Source organism: Amphibalanus amphitrite, unplaced genomic scaffold, assembly GCF_019059575.1.
Source record: "Amphibalanus amphitrite isolate SeventyFive unplaced genomic scaffold, NRLGWU_Aamphi_draft 001263F_arrow, whole genome shotgun sequence".
Classification (NCBI taxonomy): Eukaryota; Metazoa; Arthropoda; class Thecostraca; order Balanomorpha; family Balanidae; genus Amphibalanus; species Amphibalanus amphitrite.
Genome location: NW_024882756.1, coordinates 116,203 through 135,197, shown reverse-complemented (window position 1 = coordinate 135,197; position 18,995 = coordinate 116,203). Strand labels below are relative to the sequence as shown.

The 18,995-nt window shown below is 50.0% G+C and overlaps 2 protein-coding genes across 3 annotated transcripts; both read right to left on the bottom strand.

Annotated features, from left to right (window-relative positions):
• Positions 1 to 2,820: 2,820 nt before the first annotated feature.
• Positions 2,821 to 18,928, bottom strand: LOC122371619 (signal recognition particle 14 kDa protein-like). Of its 2 annotated transcripts, none has more exons than XM_043348051.1 (5): positions 18,874 to 18,928; positions 10,772 to 10,836; positions 10,214 to 10,286; positions 9,519 to 9,646; positions 2,821 to 3,258 (listed from the first exon to the last, which is right to left on the bottom strand). In XM_043348051.1, the coding sequence occupies exons 1-5, from the start codon at positions 18,920 to 18,922 to the stop codon at positions 3,145 to 3,147; spliced, it is 429 nt and encodes a 142-aa protein (XP_043203986.1). In that variant the 5' UTR covers positions 18,923 to 18,928; the 3' UTR covers positions 2,821 to 3,144. The 2 variants fall into 2 exon arrangements, with proteins under 2 accessions (XP_043203986.1, XP_043203987.1); XM_043348052.1 differs by lacking the exon at positions 18,874 to 18,928 and adding an exon at positions 18,642 to 18,871.
• LOC122371618 (chromatin-remodeling ATPase INO80-like) lies at positions 11,962 to 17,399 on the bottom strand. Its single transcript, XM_043348050.1, has one exon. It carries the CDS (start codon positions 17,362 to 17,364, stop codon positions 12,874 to 12,876), a length of 4,491 nt encoding a protein of 1,496 aa, XP_043203985.1. The 5' UTR covers positions 17,365 to 17,399; the 3' UTR covers positions 11,962 to 12,873.
• Positions 18,929 to 18,995: the final 67 nt, after the last annotated feature.

Here is an 18,995-nt window from a genome sequence, read left to right as displayed (position 1 = left end):
ATCGAATCACCATTCTGTCCTGGCATTGTCTCGAGAAAGAGGTTACACGTGAAGGTCACTGAGAGTGGGGCCATGACAATTTTGGATTAGGTGTAAACATGATAAGCTGGGAGTCGATTTGTTGTGATGCGCTACGCCTTACGCGGGCAATTTGTTAGAGCCGGATCGGTCTTTTTTTCTTTTTGCTGAGAGTGGGTACGACTAACCTGCAATGGAATTTAACTTTACTCCTAGGAGGGTGGTTAAGAATGATTGCGGATATACGCGCATACGTGAGGCACTGGTTTACTCCCAATCCTCCGTTTAATTGTATTCAGTGTGGGGTCTGATAGGTGGGGGCAGGCGCGGATACAAGGGGGGGCCATGGGGGCCATGGCCCCCCCCTTGGCCGATTTTTTTCAAAAATAAAATAAAAAGTTAAAAAGTTAAAAAGCTGAAAAGGGGGCCTCCTGAAAATAAAGTGGCCGAAATCCGATGAGTTTTTTTTAACCTACCCACTTAGTTATTTCTTAGAAGACTAGCTGAGAAGACTTCTTTGTTAGAAGATTGGTAAAGCTTTTCATAACTTGGAGGTCTCTTATACTCACAGAGATGACCACTTTTACAGGGCCTCCTAACCTGCACAGAGGGCCTCCAAGCCTGCACAGATGTTGAGATGTTGCCTGAACAGCTAGATAAGCTCAATAGACGCAGTTTTTTTTTGGGGGGCCCCAACAAGTGGGAAGATGGGGCCTCCAACAGGTGGGATTATGGGGGGGCCTCCTGGTTTCTAATGGCCCCTCCCTTGGAGATTTTCTGGATCCGCCCCTGGGTGGGGGTAATGGCTCTGTCTAGCTTCCAAAAAGAAAGCACCACCCTGGATACGTGTCGACCACAACTTTAAATGAACAGCAAGGACAAAGTAAATGGTTGATAATGACCGTGTTGCCATCTCCCCGTTCGCGAATCATGAAGTTATGCCATCACTGAGGCTCTTAGGCGGGTTATAGAGCATGACGGGATGTGGGTTCCGCATTTTCAAGCAATAGTTGTCGACGGTTGATTGATGTTTTGTCAAAACATATTAGCATATACGGCCATTCAGTGTACTTTATGTCCGTCTGATGTGCCCGTCGTTGCGTTTTCGCAACGCTGATGGCGCCCGGTGTGCCCTTCGTTGCGATTTCGCAACGCATGTTTTTTACGTTTCTCTCGAAAAACTTTTGCTGCAGGTAAAAATTATCTTCGATTCCATGCAAGGCCCTGGTAGGAGCATAACATATTTTGATTTCGTCGATTTTCATGATGGTCAATATTCCTGGGCATAAATGGGTTAAAGGGAAAACAGTAGTTTCATTGGAAAAAGAGACAACTAAAAACTTTCCCAATTCACAAAACATCTTTAGCTAGAACGTTCCCACTTCACATGACTATATCTCCAGACCAAATGAACAACTATGTAGAGCCGAAAGAGCGGCTTGGCATGATCTCCTCTCGTCAGCCTATAAAGTCCTTTTGATCCAGAGTTGTATAGCGGGAGGATGGTCGACCAACTAAAGCGACACATAGCAGCCTTCAGATGAATATCGGCTAAATGAACCGGTTCTTTTCAATAAAGTAAAGCAGGTCAGCCAGCGATCATTTTTTAGCGACCCCAGAACTCTGATTTTTAAGGAGTAACGTATTCGCCCAGCTGCGTCCTAAACACGTTTAAAGGGACCCTCCCACCTTCAAAAAAGTTAATGAATTGGCATGAAAGTGATGTCCCTTGGTTCAGAAAGAGCGAAAACGAATATCTACCAAATTTCACCGAAAAATATTCACTGGTTTTCAAGATATTAGGCTTTTACTTTTGTTTACTTTTTTGGGATCTCCCTGTTACTAGCGACTTTATTTGGAAGCAATAATTTGGCAGCCTTAAAGTGCGGCAGACGTTGCGCGCAAAGCAGCGTATACCACCACGTGTTAACGATGGTTTTAGTCTAAGATTAAAAAATCGTTAGATCTCCGCTGACGTCACAAATTCTAAGGGGGCATACCAATGCATTAGCCCCTTAGAATCCGAAAACTGCAAGTTTGAAATTCCATATCTTCGAATTAAAGCATTTCTCGATGTTGTGAGTGCCCAAACCGGTATTTGCGGGCCATGGCCAGCAATTTGGCTATCTCAACTCAAAACTAATGTTAAGGTGGGAGGGCCCCTTTAATGGCACGCGAGCAGCAAATGTGGATTAGGGGCGCCACTCCCATCCACCAAACCTAGGGGCACATTACCGAATCTGCCGACAGGTTGAGTGCCGAATAGAGACAGGTACGGTAACAGCGTCATCATTTAGCGACCCAGGCGGTGCTCGGTGCCGCATTATGCCGGCTGCGCCCCGTGGCGGCCATTGCCTTTAAAGGGCGCCGGGCGGCCGCCGCCAGCCGCCGCCCGGCGCGGTGCTTACGAAGCCCACTGTCCTCGTTAGGCACAACAATGGCCCAGTACTATCGGCCGATCCGCCGTCCGGCCGGCCGGCCTCCATACAAACGGCCCCCAGTTAAAGTCTCGCACTCAATTACTTTCGCGAATCATTATGGCCATTCATTGTCTTGCGGCGCCCATTGTCGCACGGAGACGCAGCGCCACGATAAAACGCCCGAGTGAATTAAGTCGGCGTCAGTGCTGCATTAGCTGCCACGGAAATTCAGTTCATAGCGCGTGATCTACGGGCGCACGTGCGCTCACACGCACACAACGGTCACGAAGAGCAGACGGGTCACCGACCTGTGCGCGACCTACTTCCGACCCTCTGTGTCTACCTCTCTCCTCCAGCGACATACACATGTCAAACAGCCCGCTAAGAACCGATAGATATATTGTATCTGAGCGCGAGTCGGCACCGCTCGGCAGGTGTCGCGGCGGCCAGCGGCGGACGGTACGCGCGACACACACCGTCCCAGCCGCCAGAGGAATGTGAAGCCACCGGCGCGCAGGGCCAACCCGAGATCACAGCAAGGCGCGCGCCTCAGGAAAGTCCGTTTCACGGCCCCGCCCCGCCCCAATGGTGGCCAGAGGTCCATCGAGTCAGCCGGCCGGCGCCGCTCTTCAGAGACAACGACCGGACGGCCGCTCCGCAGACCTAGTTCCAGCCGCCCCCAACAGATGGCAGTGATGCGTCAGCGCTACTGCGCCATCCGCGCCGTTTTCGCCTTCTTTACCCGCTTCAGGGAGTCCATGCTGGAGAGCATCAGCTTCGAGTAGGCCTCCTGGAACTTTTCCACGTTCTGGCCGGAGACCTGGCGACAAAACGATAAGGTTAATTCATAGAATCAATGTAGACGAAGGAATATCAATGTAGATGATGATTGGGTTTTGTGGCGTGTCCAACCTCTGAGGGTTATATGACGCCAATAACTTATCTTCCAGCGTGAGGTGCAGTAGTAGCTGCTGTAACATCAATGAAGATGTTGGAACAGGCTCTATTCATTGCCATCAACTTCTTGAACCTATTGAAAGCCACGAAGCCAAAGCCCTGCACTGCACGCTTGCCTACACAAGCAGCCCGACACATCGGCATACATCGCACACACATTCATTGGGGTCACTCGGCGGGGTGTCCCATACACACATACTGCACAGACCGCCGGCCCGGGGCTGGTGTACACAGGCCTGTCGCTACCTTCCGTAGACACACATAGAGCGACGACGGCGCGTCCCACCCATCGGACGGCGGACGCCAAACAATTAGTCGCGCGCCGGGCGCCGTGTCAAAGCACATCACGCTCCAGGAGCGGGGTGGCAGGCAGCTGCCAGCAGAGGCGCGTAACTGCATCGAGATAATTCAGCAGCGCCCCTGATTACGGGACAAGCCAATATTGTGTACGGAACTAAATGCACAAGGATTACCGAAACGGACGTAAATTGGAAGTGAGCGACAATATTGCGACGGGAACAATCCGGGAATGAGACTGGTCTTTTACCATTTATCTCCAGAAGTCATACGGCGAAACGGTAATTATGAGGAAGTGCGCAAGAGACCGTCGGACATTCAGTGAACGTTGCTGACGCATAACGGGCTAACTAATGACTATGTCTAACCTTGGAGACGTGGTAAATCAAGGGATGAACCCAGAGAGGTCAGCAAGGCAGCCAGTACAATCACCTGGCTAGAGTTTGGAGACCCCATAACACTACTTCCGCTACCGCTGCGCAGGAGCAGAATTAGCTGAATTGAGGCAGCGATCGCACGCCCTAATTAACTCACTCAATAAGGCGCGCTTACATCAAGGCAGCCCGCTTCAAAGCGATCAGTTCGATCCAAGAATAATCCTCCCAGGCACAACCGATAGCCGCTATCGCAGGCTTGTCTTCACTGAAACGGGGCTCCTGCACGATCTCATGCGCCGCACGCAAGCACCGGCTGCCGCCAGCCAGTCTCTCGGCGGCATATCTCCACCAGGTAATGGGTATTGACCGCGCCCGTGAAACCGCCGCGCTCGGTTACAGAGAACCGCAGCCCAGACCGCAGCCCACAGGTCGGCACGGGAGACCCAGCCGCCGCCGGCCTTGAAATGACCAGGGTTGGCATTTTTGCCGGCAAAAACTAGTTTATGCCATTTGCCGGTTTAAACCGGTTTTAACCGGCAAAAACTGGCAAAAACTGGCAAAAACTCTAAACCATCACAATGATATGCCTAGACATGGATTTGAACATGAAACATTGCAAGGAGAATTCGGTGAAAGCCTTATGCTTTCAAACAGAAGTGACATTGACCATTGAAGTGTTGTATAATTCAAAAACGCTTTCATGGGCTTTCCATAAGGATGGTATAAGGTAAGATGCATTTTGGGGTTGACAAATGAGCCAGTGCAAGGGTGAGTCCTGCACAATCAGAAGTGCGAAGGGGTATCTGCCACTGATATGCGCACGGCACCCTACTTACCGTGGCCGCCTTGCCCCACTCTCCCCTTCATGGAAATACATTCCGTTGTGGATGTCTACCGACATGCATAGACATTTTAAGCAGGGTATTAAGTAATGAGGCAAACTTCAGAATGTTTGGTGCACCTCTATAACATCCAGAAATGCATTTGTACATTTCAGATCCATTCCTAACTAGAAAAGTTGTGGTTTGGGCCACCTGAGTTTTATCCAGTTTTTGCCAGTTTTTGCCACCGGGGTTTCTGCCAGCCGGTTTAAACCGGTTAAAACCACTGGCAAAAACCAGTTTTTGCCACCCCCTGCCAACCCTGGAAATGACAGATGCCCGACGGCTCGACGGCGTCGGGCGGGCGCCGGGGTGGCTCCCGGCGGACTCCTCTGTCGGCCAGGACGGTCGATCTGCCTGCTGCTGATCAAATATTCCGCCGCCGCCGCCGGAGGAACCGCCATTCCAAGCGGTCCGACCCGGTGCTCGGGAGTGTGGAATACTCCATAGGGAAGAGGAGGGGAAAGACGTATCGTAGAGTAAGACGGCAGCCGAATTAGCACGTCTGCAGATAGTCGCTAAGTCATCGGCGACTGCTCTTCTTCCAGCTTTTGCCCAATGCTGTTAAGTATTCAGTGTCTCTCCTTCGAACTCTTTCCGCGCCATGCCTCTCGACACGGGACACTTAGATGATCCCACTTTAAAACACACTGTCGGAGCTTGGAGGTGGGCGTTCGCTCACACTCTGTTTAACCGACAGCAAACGGAAACCGGGGGCGGGTGTCGACCCACGCTATCAGCGACACCCGGGGTTTCAGCGCGCCGGCCTCATGGGTGTTCCTTGAATGGAAGTCCCTGTACAGTGTACGCCTACCAGTGCACACATTTAGACGTGTTTAATTACTGAGTGCAAGGTGACTGCATGACCTCACATGGAAATTTCCAGAACAGTTAGTGGTTCATTAAAGGTAGTGTGCCACCTTTGAAAGATTTCCCATTTTATTTTTCCTAGGATAAGAAGCTTCTGTTTTTACCTAATATCGCAAAAAAATCAAAAATGGGCCTGGAATACTGGAATAGTGCCTTTTTCGCCTAAAAGTTTTTTCAGTTTTTAGATATGTATAATAACTGTAGTGGGCTCACCTGCAAACAGGCGTCGGGCAACAATCGCGATTGCGGCGCACTTGTGACAATAAGCAAAGGTCATTATAGTGTTACGACCATACGACGTACGGGAATGAGTTATCAGCTGTCTAATCGTAGACAACACAATGTCGAGCCTTAAACTGTAAGCCCGTATTGTATTGTTTCTTTTATTTGGCTGTCGAACATTATTTATGGTTTGAAATATGATTTTATGTAAAATAATTGATTATAATGGAAATCAGATGGATTAGTAACCTTTTGCTCATAACTAATGTAAGCCAAAAACAAATCCAAAATATATTTTCGGTGCTGGACCTTCTTCAGTGGAATGACAAAAACACGAAAGAGTGACACATTTTAAATCATGATAAGTAAGTACGCACTCGCAACGCTAATAAAGCTACTTCCGAGAAAACGCATCACATTCATATGAAACATCCAGATTTTTGAAGGCATCAAACATAAGACATTAGATACTGGAAAACTTTGGACAGCATAATATCAAATCGCTATGATATATGGTACATACATATGTATCACGTACAGGTCTAAATGAGCGATATCAGTTTGTAGCAGACACACGGTACCTAACAAGTAAAGATCATTCACATACGTTAGTATCAAACACTTCGTAAATGGTGTGTAGTGCATACAAAATACAGACACGTACTCTTCAATGGGCCTAACATAAAGAGTGGGCCCTGTGTGTGTGTTCAAGTGTAAATAAATATGTTCAAGTTCATGCCTGTTTGCGCAACTGAATGTGTTTGTGTGTGTGTGTGGGGGGGTGCAAGTGTATAGGTGGGTGTGGGTGTGGGTGTGTATGTGTGTGAAGGTGGCATTTACTATGTACTCATAGTTCAGAGTAGGGCACAGGTTTGATCAGCGTCCAAGATGATGTCATAATGTTGAGCGCCGGTTTGCGATTGCGAATTTCTAAGGATTCAGTGATCTTTAGCTCTGCCATGTCTTTGCAGACCTGGAGAATCGAAATGGAAAGGGCGCCTTCCGTCACTTGAACGTTTGGGTGCGCTCGGGTGAAATGCTCTCCAAATGGTGTGTTTTTAGTTTTGTTTTTTGCATCTCGGAGATGTTCGTTAAATCGAAGTCTCACACTACGCTTGCTTTCCCCGATGTAGAAAGTCTCTGTGTTACACAGTAGGCATGTTACCATGTACACAGCGTTCCTAGTGTGACATTTTCCCTTTACTCCTGACATACAGCATTGACACTTTTTGTTGCCTGATGGGCATGGTGGGCTCTCCAGGGCTGAGTTCGTCAACTTTTCAGCCAGGGTTGGGCCGCTTTTCCAAGCTATGCGCACCGGGAGTTTTGAGCGCTTAACTATGCTGTTAATTTTGTTTGACAGACTGTCATCAACATAGGGGAGACTTATGTAGGTAGTGTCACTTTTGGCAGAGGGTTGTTGATGTCCCTGATCTTCTTTCCTACGGTTACGAGTTTTGACTGTGAATTTTGTCTTTCTTATCAGCTTAGTAGGATAACCGTTTGACATGAATAGGGCTTCGATTTTGTTCATTCCCCTTTCTTGAGCTGCGACGGAGCTTCCCAAGCGCTTAGCTCTCAGAAGTTGTGCGTATAGCACTGATCTTTTGGTTTGGAACGGGTGGGCTGAATCAAATGGGAGGATGATCGGAGCGGCCATGGGTTTGATGAATAGTTCTGTGGTGAGGGAGCCATTATCTTCCAAGCGGATCAAGGTGTCCAAAAATGGGATTTGTTCTCGCAACTGCGTGGGTACAAAACTAGCAGATGATGTTTTGTATGCACTACACACCATTTACGAAGTGTTTGATACTAACGTATGTGAATGATCTTTACTTGTTAGGTACCGTGTGTCTGCTACAAACTGATATCGCTCATTTAGACCTGTACGTGATACATATGTATGTACCATATATCATAGCGATTTGATATTATGCTGTCCAAAGTTTTCCAGTATCTAATGTCTTATGTTTGATGCCTTCAAAAATCTGGATGTTTCATATGAATGTGATGCGTTTTCTCGGAAGTAGCTTTATTAGCGTTGCGAGTGCGTACTTACTTATCATGATTTAAAATGTGTCACTCTTTCGTGTTTTTGTCATTCCACTGAAGAAGGTCCAGCACCGAAAATATATTTTGGATTTGTTTTTGGCTTACATTAGTTATGAGCAAAAGGTTACTAATCCATCTGATTTCCATTATAATCATAATCATGCTCAAAAAAACGTTTCACACCATTCAATAAAATAATTGATATGAAAAAGCCGTCTTATAAGTTATGACCCCATTTCACCACACGCAAGTGGCAGAAATGACAATGATCAGCTGACGCATTTTTCTTGGCCGAAGTCAGAGCGCGCGGCCCGACGCACCACGCGTATTTGGAAATTCCGACCTCGACGAGCATCAGAAGCCACCTAACAGGCGTGTTCGAAACCGCAGGAGATGATGATGAACGGGTTTATCGAAACTTGATTGGATGAGCATATCGGTAATAGCGATTTCAGTGTGTGCATTTATTGTTCATAGTGGTGTGAAATGTGGTTGGGGTACGACCGACAACCCGTCGGGGCGAATTTCGCACTGGGGTACTCAAAATTTGAAGAATTTAAGACGTTTCCATGAGTTTTGAAGGTATGGATAAGTTCTAAAAATCCGGTTCTCCTTATCTGGGCCATTAACTCCATACGGTCCAAGAAAGCTGGCACACTACCTTTAATATCTAAAGTAACTTCTTAAAACATTATATTTCTGCCACTGAATATCAGTTCTGGGTGGTGAGCCGGGGGCAACCTCACTGGCACGATAAATTATAACAACTGTATCATGAGATGATTCACAAAACCCAGCAAATCAGTCGTAGTCCGAAGAGTGCACATACAGATCATGAGGCTGTCTGGACGAGCGGAAACACTATCCCACGCCACCGTTGGCTCTGATGATAAACCCCAGTCACCCCATTCATGTCGCCACCCCTTGATGTACCCAAACGGGCGTCATGTCAGCGGCAGTCGTCCGGTGTCGCCATTTATTACCCTCAGCGCCCCGTCTGGCACGACTGCACCCCATCCGCGCCCGGCACCGAGCCGCGAAAACGGTCACTTCCGCGAAACCGTCCACCAGTACCGCCCGGGCGGGAGGAGCGGGGCGGGAGCGGGGCGGCGGCGCCTGGCACGCCCCCGCCGCAGCTCCGTGCCGGCGTCGATTACTCGACAGAGTCTAGCGACCCTCAGTTTAGCGACATTAACCGGCACGTAGTGCTGTGCAGGTCCTCAGCACGCGCAGCGCACTACACCCGAGTAACTACCGGCGTCACGAACTGCCTCCCGTACGTGTGTCGTGTGACAGGGCGACCATTGAACTCTGAAGGTAGGCAGGGACGCGCAATGGCACTGTGGTCGGAGAATGACAGACCCCACCGCTGCCTATCGGTGCGAATACAGCGCCACCAGACGATCAGCTGGGAAACTACTCACCACGGTGCTGATCTTCTTTTGTCGGAGCCGCGCCCGGACGAGGCACTGGTATTGCTCGGGCTTGGGCAGCGGGTTTTTGGCAGCGTTCTTGGTGCCCGGCCGCGGCTCTGGACGATTCCGGCCGTCATCTGACAGGAAAGAAACACAGAATCAAGCAAGGAAATATAAAATAGGTACAAAGCAAACGGAAACCCACCCCATTATGAGAACCTACCATCAGAATGAGTTTGTCCTCCTCCCACTCAGTTAGCAGCGCGTTTTATGTCAATACTTCCCTCCATGCACACATAAGGATTTCCTACAGTTCAGAAGTGACATATTTCGTCGGTCTGAGATATTTAAACAAACAATAGAGGATGGGGCAGTTTTAGCGATGTTCCGAAATATTATGCAACATCAACGAGAAGAAAACGTAAAAGCCTGAGCGTGAGCTTCTGACGGAGCTACGCCTTATTCTATCATGTAAATGCAGTCCATTAAGACAACGGAGGGCAAACAGACTATTCAAACAATATTTGCACACTGTCATAAGGAACAGCATGCGAATCACATTAACACATTTAAAGCTTGACAAAGGAATGCCATATTTAAAATAACAAAATTGAGTTTGATCTGCATTTTACAATGCAGTGCGCTGTTTTCTCATAATAGAACAGGATAGAGGTAGCAGAGCAGCTGCTAAGAGGCGAGCTTACATCGTTTCATGGTGACAGTGACGGCGCCTTTTGACCGGCCATCATAGAACATCAGCGTCAGAGCCGTCAGAAACTGCCAATAGAAGAAACACTGTCAGAAACTTCTAATACAGAAAAGGAGCGAGGAATCGATACTACGAGGTCGGGAACTACCAACGCAGAGAGCGACGTCGAAAACTGGCAATACAGGAAACGGCGACTGACAACGACATAGTGGCAGAACGGAATATGATGTCATCGTCGTAAACTTCTAGCCAGAGTAGAACTAGAAGTCAGTGTCAGTCAGTCAGTTGTCAGTGAGAAACTGACAAGACGTGCAGGACAAGGCATGATGAGTGATTAGGTTCTGCGATAACTTGACTGATGCGCACACGCCGAATAGAGCGGATAAACGGATGTTTCAACATATGAATCTAGTTGCCACCTGCTAGACAGTTTTACTTAACTGTTGAGGTAACCTTTCAATTTTGTTCGTGACACAACCGGCAGGTAAATCATACCGTCATTCCATTCACATCACAACTACGAGGCTAGCAGTGAGACACTTCAGCTACTTACCGGCTCATTTTCCATCAACATGTGTGACTTCTGTGTGTGAGACGACTGAGGTGAAAAACAACTATCTGCAACAAGCAACGTACAGCAGGTCAGATCGCGGGGCGTTACGAGGTAAAATCAAGCTATGGTAGAAAGTTACCTGCATTGGAACGGATGGGACATTCAAAAAGCCTAAAACCGGTCTTACTCTGGCGATTGAAGCAAATGCGACTTAGTTTCTGACTCTGTTGGACAGAACAAGCTTGATGGGACTGGGAGTTAGGGTGTGACCTGCGTAATACTGAAATCAACCATCTTTTTTATCAGAAATCAAAATGGTATGGAACAAATTGTAAGGATGTATGGATCATTCAACCACCACCAAAGCTTATAGGCGTTTGACGTTAGGTACTAGGTATCGATCAAGTATTTCGATCACCAATGAGCAACTTAGTGAAACTTACCAATATAAGACGCAACGCAATCGGGTTATATTGCGAGGACGAGTCAATGAAACTTCCTAGTTCCTAGAAGGTGTCTGCAGAGGCTCACCTATGACTATGGGAATAAGCCAACTTTTTAAAAGTAGGAAGAGCTCACGCAAACTTCCTGCAGGGCCCGAATAAAATTTACGCTAGCACAATACAGTGGGGCATGTTTTCCTGGCAGTGAAAGCTGACAATGACTACGAACCTGCGTAGACTGAAAACCGGGTACCAATGGAGGCGGCAACGAGTGAACGGGATGTCCACTGCGCACTCGGAACCTGCTGCACCCACGGGCAGTTGACAGTTGACACCCTTGGATCTGTACCAAGTGTTTCATTAGATGATAATTCATCAAGCCCTTGTTCGTGTTACCAGTCAATTAGCTGCTCGAACTGCATCTTTTTCAGAGGTCAGGCATAGCTGGTCGCCCGTAAATCATCAGGACCTAGCTAGTGCAGTGGTTATCGTAGAGGCCTGGACATATGAAGGTCCGTGGATCGAGTCCGGGTGCGGTCTGAGTGCAACTGCTTCTTGAGCTGTTCGATGCGCAGGAATGCTTTGGTTTACCCGTCCGCAACGGACTATAGAATGCTGGCTGAACTAGCACAATGTGAGATCTACGGTGGGTATGGCAGAGAAAGTCGGTGTCGCACGTCGTCGTCATGCCATTGGCTTAGCTCCGCTTTTCTGAACACGCAGCGAATCATTTATGTTTGTATATACCTATTTTGTATTGTTCGGAAGAGTCCATTTCTTACAAGATCAAAAATTCGTGCTAACTAAGTAGGAGATGCTGAAAGACGTTTATATCTGTTCCATAGAACAATTCTACTTAAAAAGCTGAATACATTTGATCATTTTACTATCGCTAGCCACACAGCAAAAAGGCCCATTTAGTTCATATATAAATCATTGGTCTTCCACAAACACATTGATATTTACAAGACACCAAGACTTATAACTGCTGCACGAGCAGCATAATCGAACATGTAAGAACAAAAATCCAGTGATGACCGGATCGTTACTATCCGTACCAGAAACACCTTAGCAAACCATATGAGACAAACAGTGCGGTCCTAAATGTAAGTGTTTGGGCGACAGACAACGACTGCATTTACAACGGCCAAATTACAATTAAATGGACATCAATGAATAAAAAGCACAAACATGGCACCATGAAGTTTAGCAGGCAGCTGAATTGGACAGGTAACGCGAGGCCTTGCCTTACAAACGTCTAAATCATGTAAACGTAAATCCGAATTCGACAAGCTTGGTAAACACTGGGCAAAAGGAAAGCATCGTGACAGACATTTATCAAAATTCGGCGAGCACAACAGTCTGATATATACAGCGCAGTCCAGCGCGTGGATCTATGTCTACCGAACACAAAACGTACCGCGGGAAAGCCTATCCCCTTTGTGCAACACATAGCCCAGCGCAGTAGAGCGACCATTGTACGATATATAAACACACAGTGTGGAGGATAGAATAGAGTTCGGTAGTCTACAGCGAGCAGACCAGTTGGTACACCCCAAGGACATCAACTTGTGTCGCAGTGGGTTGTAGTACCTACAACTCTATCAGTTGTAGCCAGAAATAGCGACTGAGGTGGGTGACAAGAGCCACAATCCGCGTTTAGCTGTCCCAGCTGTAGCGGTTGAGACCCGAGGGGCCGGGAGCACCAGCGCCTCCCTCACGTTGCTGCTTCTCCTGGAAGTATCTTGAAGAGGCCAGCGGCACTGTGAGTTTGATGGGCGGTCGGCTGCTCTGAACTGGTGCGCCAGGCACGAGTCGCGGCCGTCCCCGTCCCCGACGAGTGGGCGTCTGACTTGGTGCCGGGGGAGCGGGCGGAGGTGGCGGTACCGAGCTGTGGCCGCCCCGACCGCGGCCACGACCCCGTGAGGTGCTCCCACGGGGACGGCCCCGCTTTCTGCCGGTGCCCCTCTTACGACGAGGCTGGTGAAGCTCCAAGAACGAGGCTGGCGGTCCTCCGGGCGACGGCAGTGGTGTGATGTCCATGTCTACCATCAGCGAGCCCTCCGGACTGGTTTCTTCGCGCCCCTCCGGACCGCCGCCTCCCTCCGCAGACCACTCGCTGGTCGCCCGGCTCGCTGGCCGAGAGTCCAGCGGTGAGGAGAGCTGAGACAGGTCCTCCTGGTCGGTACGAGACCGTTTCTCACTCCCACTGCTGCTGGGCTGGTCAGCTCTCCGCTTCCTTTCCTGCTGCGACTCAGCCTGGCGCGCTCGGAAGTTCTTCTCGATGACGTCGTCACCCAGCAGAAGCGAGACGACCTCCTTGGCATTCAGCCGGTCGGGACGGAAGTTGCCACCGCTGATGACCATACGTTGAATCTCGTTTTTCTCTCTGGCGCGCTCCAGGATGCGCTCCTCGATGGTGCCTTTGCTGATGAGGCGATAGACCGTCACCTGACGAGTCTGACCGAGCCGGTGAGCTCTGTCCATCGCCTGCTGGTCCACAGTCGGATTCCAGTCACTGTCGTAGAATATCACTGTGTCTGCAGCCGTGAGGTTGATGCCCAGACCACCAGCTCGGGTGCTCAGCAGGAACACGAAGATGTCTGACCGGGTCTGGAAGTCTTCCACCATATCGCGTCTCTCAGAGATCTTTGACGAACCGTCCAATCGCGAGTACTTGTGATGGCGGTAGAACATGTACTCTTCGAGGAGGTCGATCATGCGAGTCATCTGGGAGTAGATGAGGACGCGATGTCCACCATCCTTCAGCTTCTTGAGAAGAGAGTCCAGCACGTACAGCTTCCCAGCGTCGGTAATGAGCGTCCGCTTGTCGGGAATGATGAGTTGCGACCAGCCGTGTGGTGGACGAAGTGGGGACAGGCCGCCACTCTCGACTGTCGTCAGCCGGTGGCTGCGCTGCCGTTCCTCCACCGCTCCTTCTGGTGATCCGAACAGCAGAACGTCACGTCCCTCCGGTGAGCCGCAGTGGAGGTAGTCGTCCCACCACCAAGCAGCGCTGCGATCAGAGCAGTACAGCTCCAGGGGACATGCCATCGCCTTTCGCGGTGTTTGCTGAAGGAAGGCTGGAAGGTCGGTGGGCTGCATGAGCAGAACCTCGGCAGGCCGCGGACGGTGCCGAAACTCGGGCAGTAGCTGCAGTTTCTTCTCGACCGACTTGCTTCCCGCAGTAGTCCTAGTCTCCACCGGCACAAGACTGGTGGTCGCTTGGGCTGTCGGCTCTCCGGCAGTTTTCCTGGTGCGCAGCATGCGGTGCTCCAGGGTCTCGGGCCGACACTCGAGGCGGTGGGTGACGTGCGCGTAGAACTGCGCGGTGTGACTGGTGAAGATGAGCGAAGAAGGTCGCTGAAGCCCGTCACACGGTCCGTCCAGCAGCAGAGCATGTCGTCCCAGCCGTCGTCCAGGCAGAGTCGGCTGTCGGCGCCGCCGCTCGGCAGCCTCCAAGGCCGCCCTCAGCAGCCGCCAGCGGCGCACCGGATCGCTGGCAGCAGCGCACAGCTCCCCCGCAGACTGGTCCACGAAACGCAGGAACGAGAAGGTGCTCGAGCAGCGCAGCTCACCGTCGGTCAGAGTCACCGTGTCCAGGCTACGGTGAACATGTTCGCCGGTGAAGACGTTCAGCTTGTTGTACAGGACATGCTGGACGCTGCGCTGAGAGCGGTGAAGCAGTGCCTCCCGGAACACGAGCCGAGGCAGCTGGAACGCCGGAAGCCGTACCAGGAATGGACTGTACACGTCACGGCGCTCGAACAGCTCTGGATGGTTGCACACCTTCCTGAACTGCATCACCAGGTTGAGGAGGCTGGTGGTGACCTGACTGTACTGGCCGCCTCCCTGAGCGCTCCTCAGCAGCTCGTCGATACTGGTCTTCTTCAGGCCCTGGTAGAGCAGCCTCTGGCGGATGGTGAGCGGGCAGTAGACCATCACTTCGATCTTGTCCGTCAGCTCGTTCTCCACATCACGCTTGACGCGGCGCAGCATGAATGGCTTCAGGATCATGTGCAGCCGACTGAGATGCGTCTCATCGATGTCACCTTTGACGCGGTTTTCTGCGTGGTTCTCAATGTCACGGCTGAACCAGTCGTTGAACTCTCGATGAGAGTCGAACAGCGACGGCATGATGAAGTGCAGCAGCGCCCACAGTTCGGCCATCGAGTTTTGGATGGGTGTGCCAGTCAGCAGGATGCGGCTGCGGCACTTGAAGCCGAGCAGGTTCTTCCAGCGCTGACTGTTGGTGCTTTTGATGGCCTGAGCCTCGTCCAGCACCATGCACTGCCAGTCGATCCTGCTGAAGTACTTGATGTCTGAGACAACCAGCTGGTAGGATGTGACTACCACGTGGAAACTCGCCTCTTCGGTGTGCAGGTTCGCTTGTTCCCAGAATGTTCGCAGGACTTTGCGGTCCTGTGTGTTCCCCCAGTAGGGGACCACTTTGAAGGCAGGCAGGAACCTGGCCAATTCCTGTTGCCAGTTATGCAGCGTGGAAGCAGGTGACACGATCAGGAAAGGGCCCCAGATGCCGTAATGTTCAGCCAGATGTGCCAGGAACGCTATCGTTTGCACTGTCTTGCCCAGGCCCATCTCATCCGCTAGAATGCCGTTGATGCCAGAATCAAACAGATTGGCAATCCAGTTCATGCCTTTTAGTTGATAGCTCTTCAGATGCCCCTTGAACAGGCTGGGTTGCGGGTAGTCGCTGGTTTCTGTTGCCCCCAGCTGTTCTGGTTGATTCCCTGAAACTTCCGGGAGAGGTGAGAGCCTTTCCGTCTTCACTGGCGCGTTTCCAGTTGCTCCCGTGGTGTCATCTGCGGCAGCGCCGCCGGGTGTGTGCTCAAACTGGGCAACGTACTGACGACTGCGTTCCGCTGCCGCTCTGGCATTCTGCAAAGCCAGCATCTTTGCTGCCTCGCTGTCATAGTCGTCGATTGCAGCGAGGCGCACGTCCGTTTTGCCCTCGTCCAAGTGGCCAAGGATGGCCTCCTGACAGCGACCAGCAGACTTTGGGCCGATGAAGTGAGCGTACAGCTCTGTCTGGGTGATGAGGAAGTTGAGCTTCCTTTGTTGGCGTTTCGCCTCCAGAAGCTCTGAGCTGATTTTCTTTTGTTCGATTTCCTGCTTCTCCAATCGCTTTCGCGTCTCTTTTTCAACGCGGTTGTAGTGCTTCCAGTAGCTCTGCATCTCACGAGTCAGACGCTTCATCTTGCTGGTCACGTCTTTCTCCAACTTCTGGGACTGCAGCGCCTTCTGGCGGCAGGCGCGCATACAGCCGGTGGCCAGCCGCTTCAGGATGACCAGTTTATCCTTTCGTCCATTGACCATCGAGCGCTGCACCTTTCCAACTTCCTTCTTGCTGACGTACAGCCACAACTTTCGACGCTGGGTGGCGAGAGCCTTCATCGTATCTCGTTCCTGCTTGATAGCTCTCTTGATACGCCTCTGTCCGTCGGAAGAGGAACGCGATTTCTTGGCACCGTAGGGGCGGCCGTCGGAGCGGTCTCCGCCCAGGTCCGTCAGCTCCAGGTCAAGGGCAGGGTCCACTGACAGAAGACCAGGCTCTTCCGCGTCGCCTCCGAGCGGCCCGGTGCTGGAGGGCGGCCGTTCCGCCAGATCGGCGCTGGGCGAGAGCGTCGCAGACGGATGGCGGTCGTGTTCACTCAGCAAGCCAGCCGAGTAGTACAGGTGGCCGCTTGAAACGGGATGCACGCGGTACTGACGACTGAGTTTGCGCTGCATCCGGTGTTGCTGCAGCATCCTGGCTAGGTCGAGCTGATTCAACGGTCGCTCACATTCGTCGTCATTGTCCCAGAATTCGTCGTCAGAGGAGCCGAGCAGGTCCTCGGCCAACCGCCGCCGCGACCGGGACAGGCCCGCGCCCGATAGCCACCAGGGCCCATCATTGTCGGAGGGTGGAGTCCGATCTGGGGCTGAGTCGATCGTGTCTCCATCTGAAGACTCGGTCTGCTCTGAGGGAACTCCGGCCAATTCATTGTAAGTCCCTTCCCAGTCTGTATCAGCACAGCTGTCCAGGTCTTCCTTGGATTTCTTTATTTGCTGAATGAATCCAGTAAGGTCAAGAGCTCGCTGAAGTCTCTGGACATGCAAAGCCACAGCAAGATCATTTCTGTCACCCATGATGTCCACCTTCTTTGGAGACTTATGTCTCAAACATTTTCCTTGACTGGAAGGTCGCTGATGTCTTCTGTCAGGTCTTGAGTCAGGTATTCAGTTGATCTCTAGAGGTGGAAGGCAGAAGTATATCAATTGTTGAATTCAGGCTCAGATTTTATTCATGCAGCTTGAAACACAGCCACTGCCACCAGCTCACCATGGCACAAGGAATTCCCATCACAGGGCATTCCCTTCAATACATACTGCAAAGTGACCACAGTGCACACTGAAGGAGCTTGAACTGGGTTGACATTAGTCACAAAACATTTTATTACCTTTTATATGTATTCATTTCTCTTATCCAATCAAGTACTAGGCAATGTGGGTGCTCAGACTCAGATCAAAATTTGTCTGAGCAATAAGCTTTCAAAATGACACAACCAGCCATAAAATGCCAATCAGATGAGCCATACTTTCCCATGCATATGTCAGTAGGATACAATTCCAGTTCACCACATGACCATATGGCTGCTAATGGTGGAGATAGCCTGGACAGCACAACCATCTGTGAGTGTAATATCAATTAGACCATCTACTTATGACTGTACCTAATGTAAATACCAACAAAAAGGTTAAGTCATTTAGAAAAATTATGCAGACAGAAGAATGGGCTCAGTCAATTATCATCCAGCCTAACCATAACAATAAACATACAAATCACTAAAGAGATGACAATATACCCAGGAGTGACTGTGACACTGCCTTATGCTGACTGCTCAACTTTTCATCTGGACCTATCAATTCAAACACACTAGTTTTGCTTGGTGGTCATTCTTTCAGTCCTTTTGCCCTCCTGTAATTTCATATATACCTATGGATCAAGATATCAATGAATGCTTCATCAAAGTTTTGCTGACATGCTTAAGAACATGCAAACCTGTGACATGCTGATATGAATGAAGAATGGCAACCAGCAGTCACAGGTCTATAAGGATGATACCTACTGATGATACCTAGCCATCTTGCTTTAGGTAAGAGTTGATCCAGGTGACTTGACAAGGTGAAAGGGTACTGGATAGTTTAAAGAACCCATTGAAAGCCAGCATTATAGCATGTCACAATACCTATCTTTTATAAAACAATGGATACTCTGAGCCTTTCAGCCATCTGTTCAATCTGAATCGTTGATTCATAACTAAGATTGAATACATTAAATTGTACATCTTTGTAAGTCCTTCCGTTCAAAAGGTTCGGACTAAGTTAATTAAAAGATTTATACATGTTGCTTTCAATTTCAGTACCTATCACTATCACCAGTCGCAGTCACCACTTCAAACTCTCTGCAAGCTGGCCAGGGGCCACGCTGACGCCATTGCGTAAATTAGCACTCCACTTCTGGCTTGTCAAGAAAAAAGAGCATACAAAATCGTACTCTCGTCAATCGTGATTTACACAGAACAAAAATGTTACACTTTAAGCATTTATTTTCATTTTTCATTAATAATAAAAATAACCTGACAAACGCCAACCCACCTTCCTGTCCCTCGACGCGCGCATTGCACCATTGCACACGCGCATTCATTCGCGCACAATAAGTAACAGCTGCGTCGTATTTGATTTGTAGTATTCCTTACTTTCATTCTCTGTGGAGTTAA

Bases quoted from the DNA above. Each gene is read 5' to 3' on its own strand.
- LOC122371618 (XM_043348050.1), bottom strand. From the start codon at position 17,364: ATGGGTGACAGAAATGATCTTGCTGTGGCTTTGCATGTCCAGAGACTT.
- LOC122371619 (XM_043348051.1), bottom strand. From the start codon at position 18,922: ATGAATGCGCGTGTGCAATGGTGCAATGCGCGCGTCGAGGGACAGGAA. The intron at 10,837-18,873 runs GTGGGTTGGCGT...TGCTTGTTGCAG, and splicing joins GCGCGTCGAGGGACAGGAAG to ATAGTTGTTTTTCACCTCAG. The intron at 9,647-10,213 runs GTAAGCTCGCCT...CTTTCCTGTCAG, and splicing joins CACTGTCACCATGAAACGAT to ATGACGGCCGGAATCGTCCA.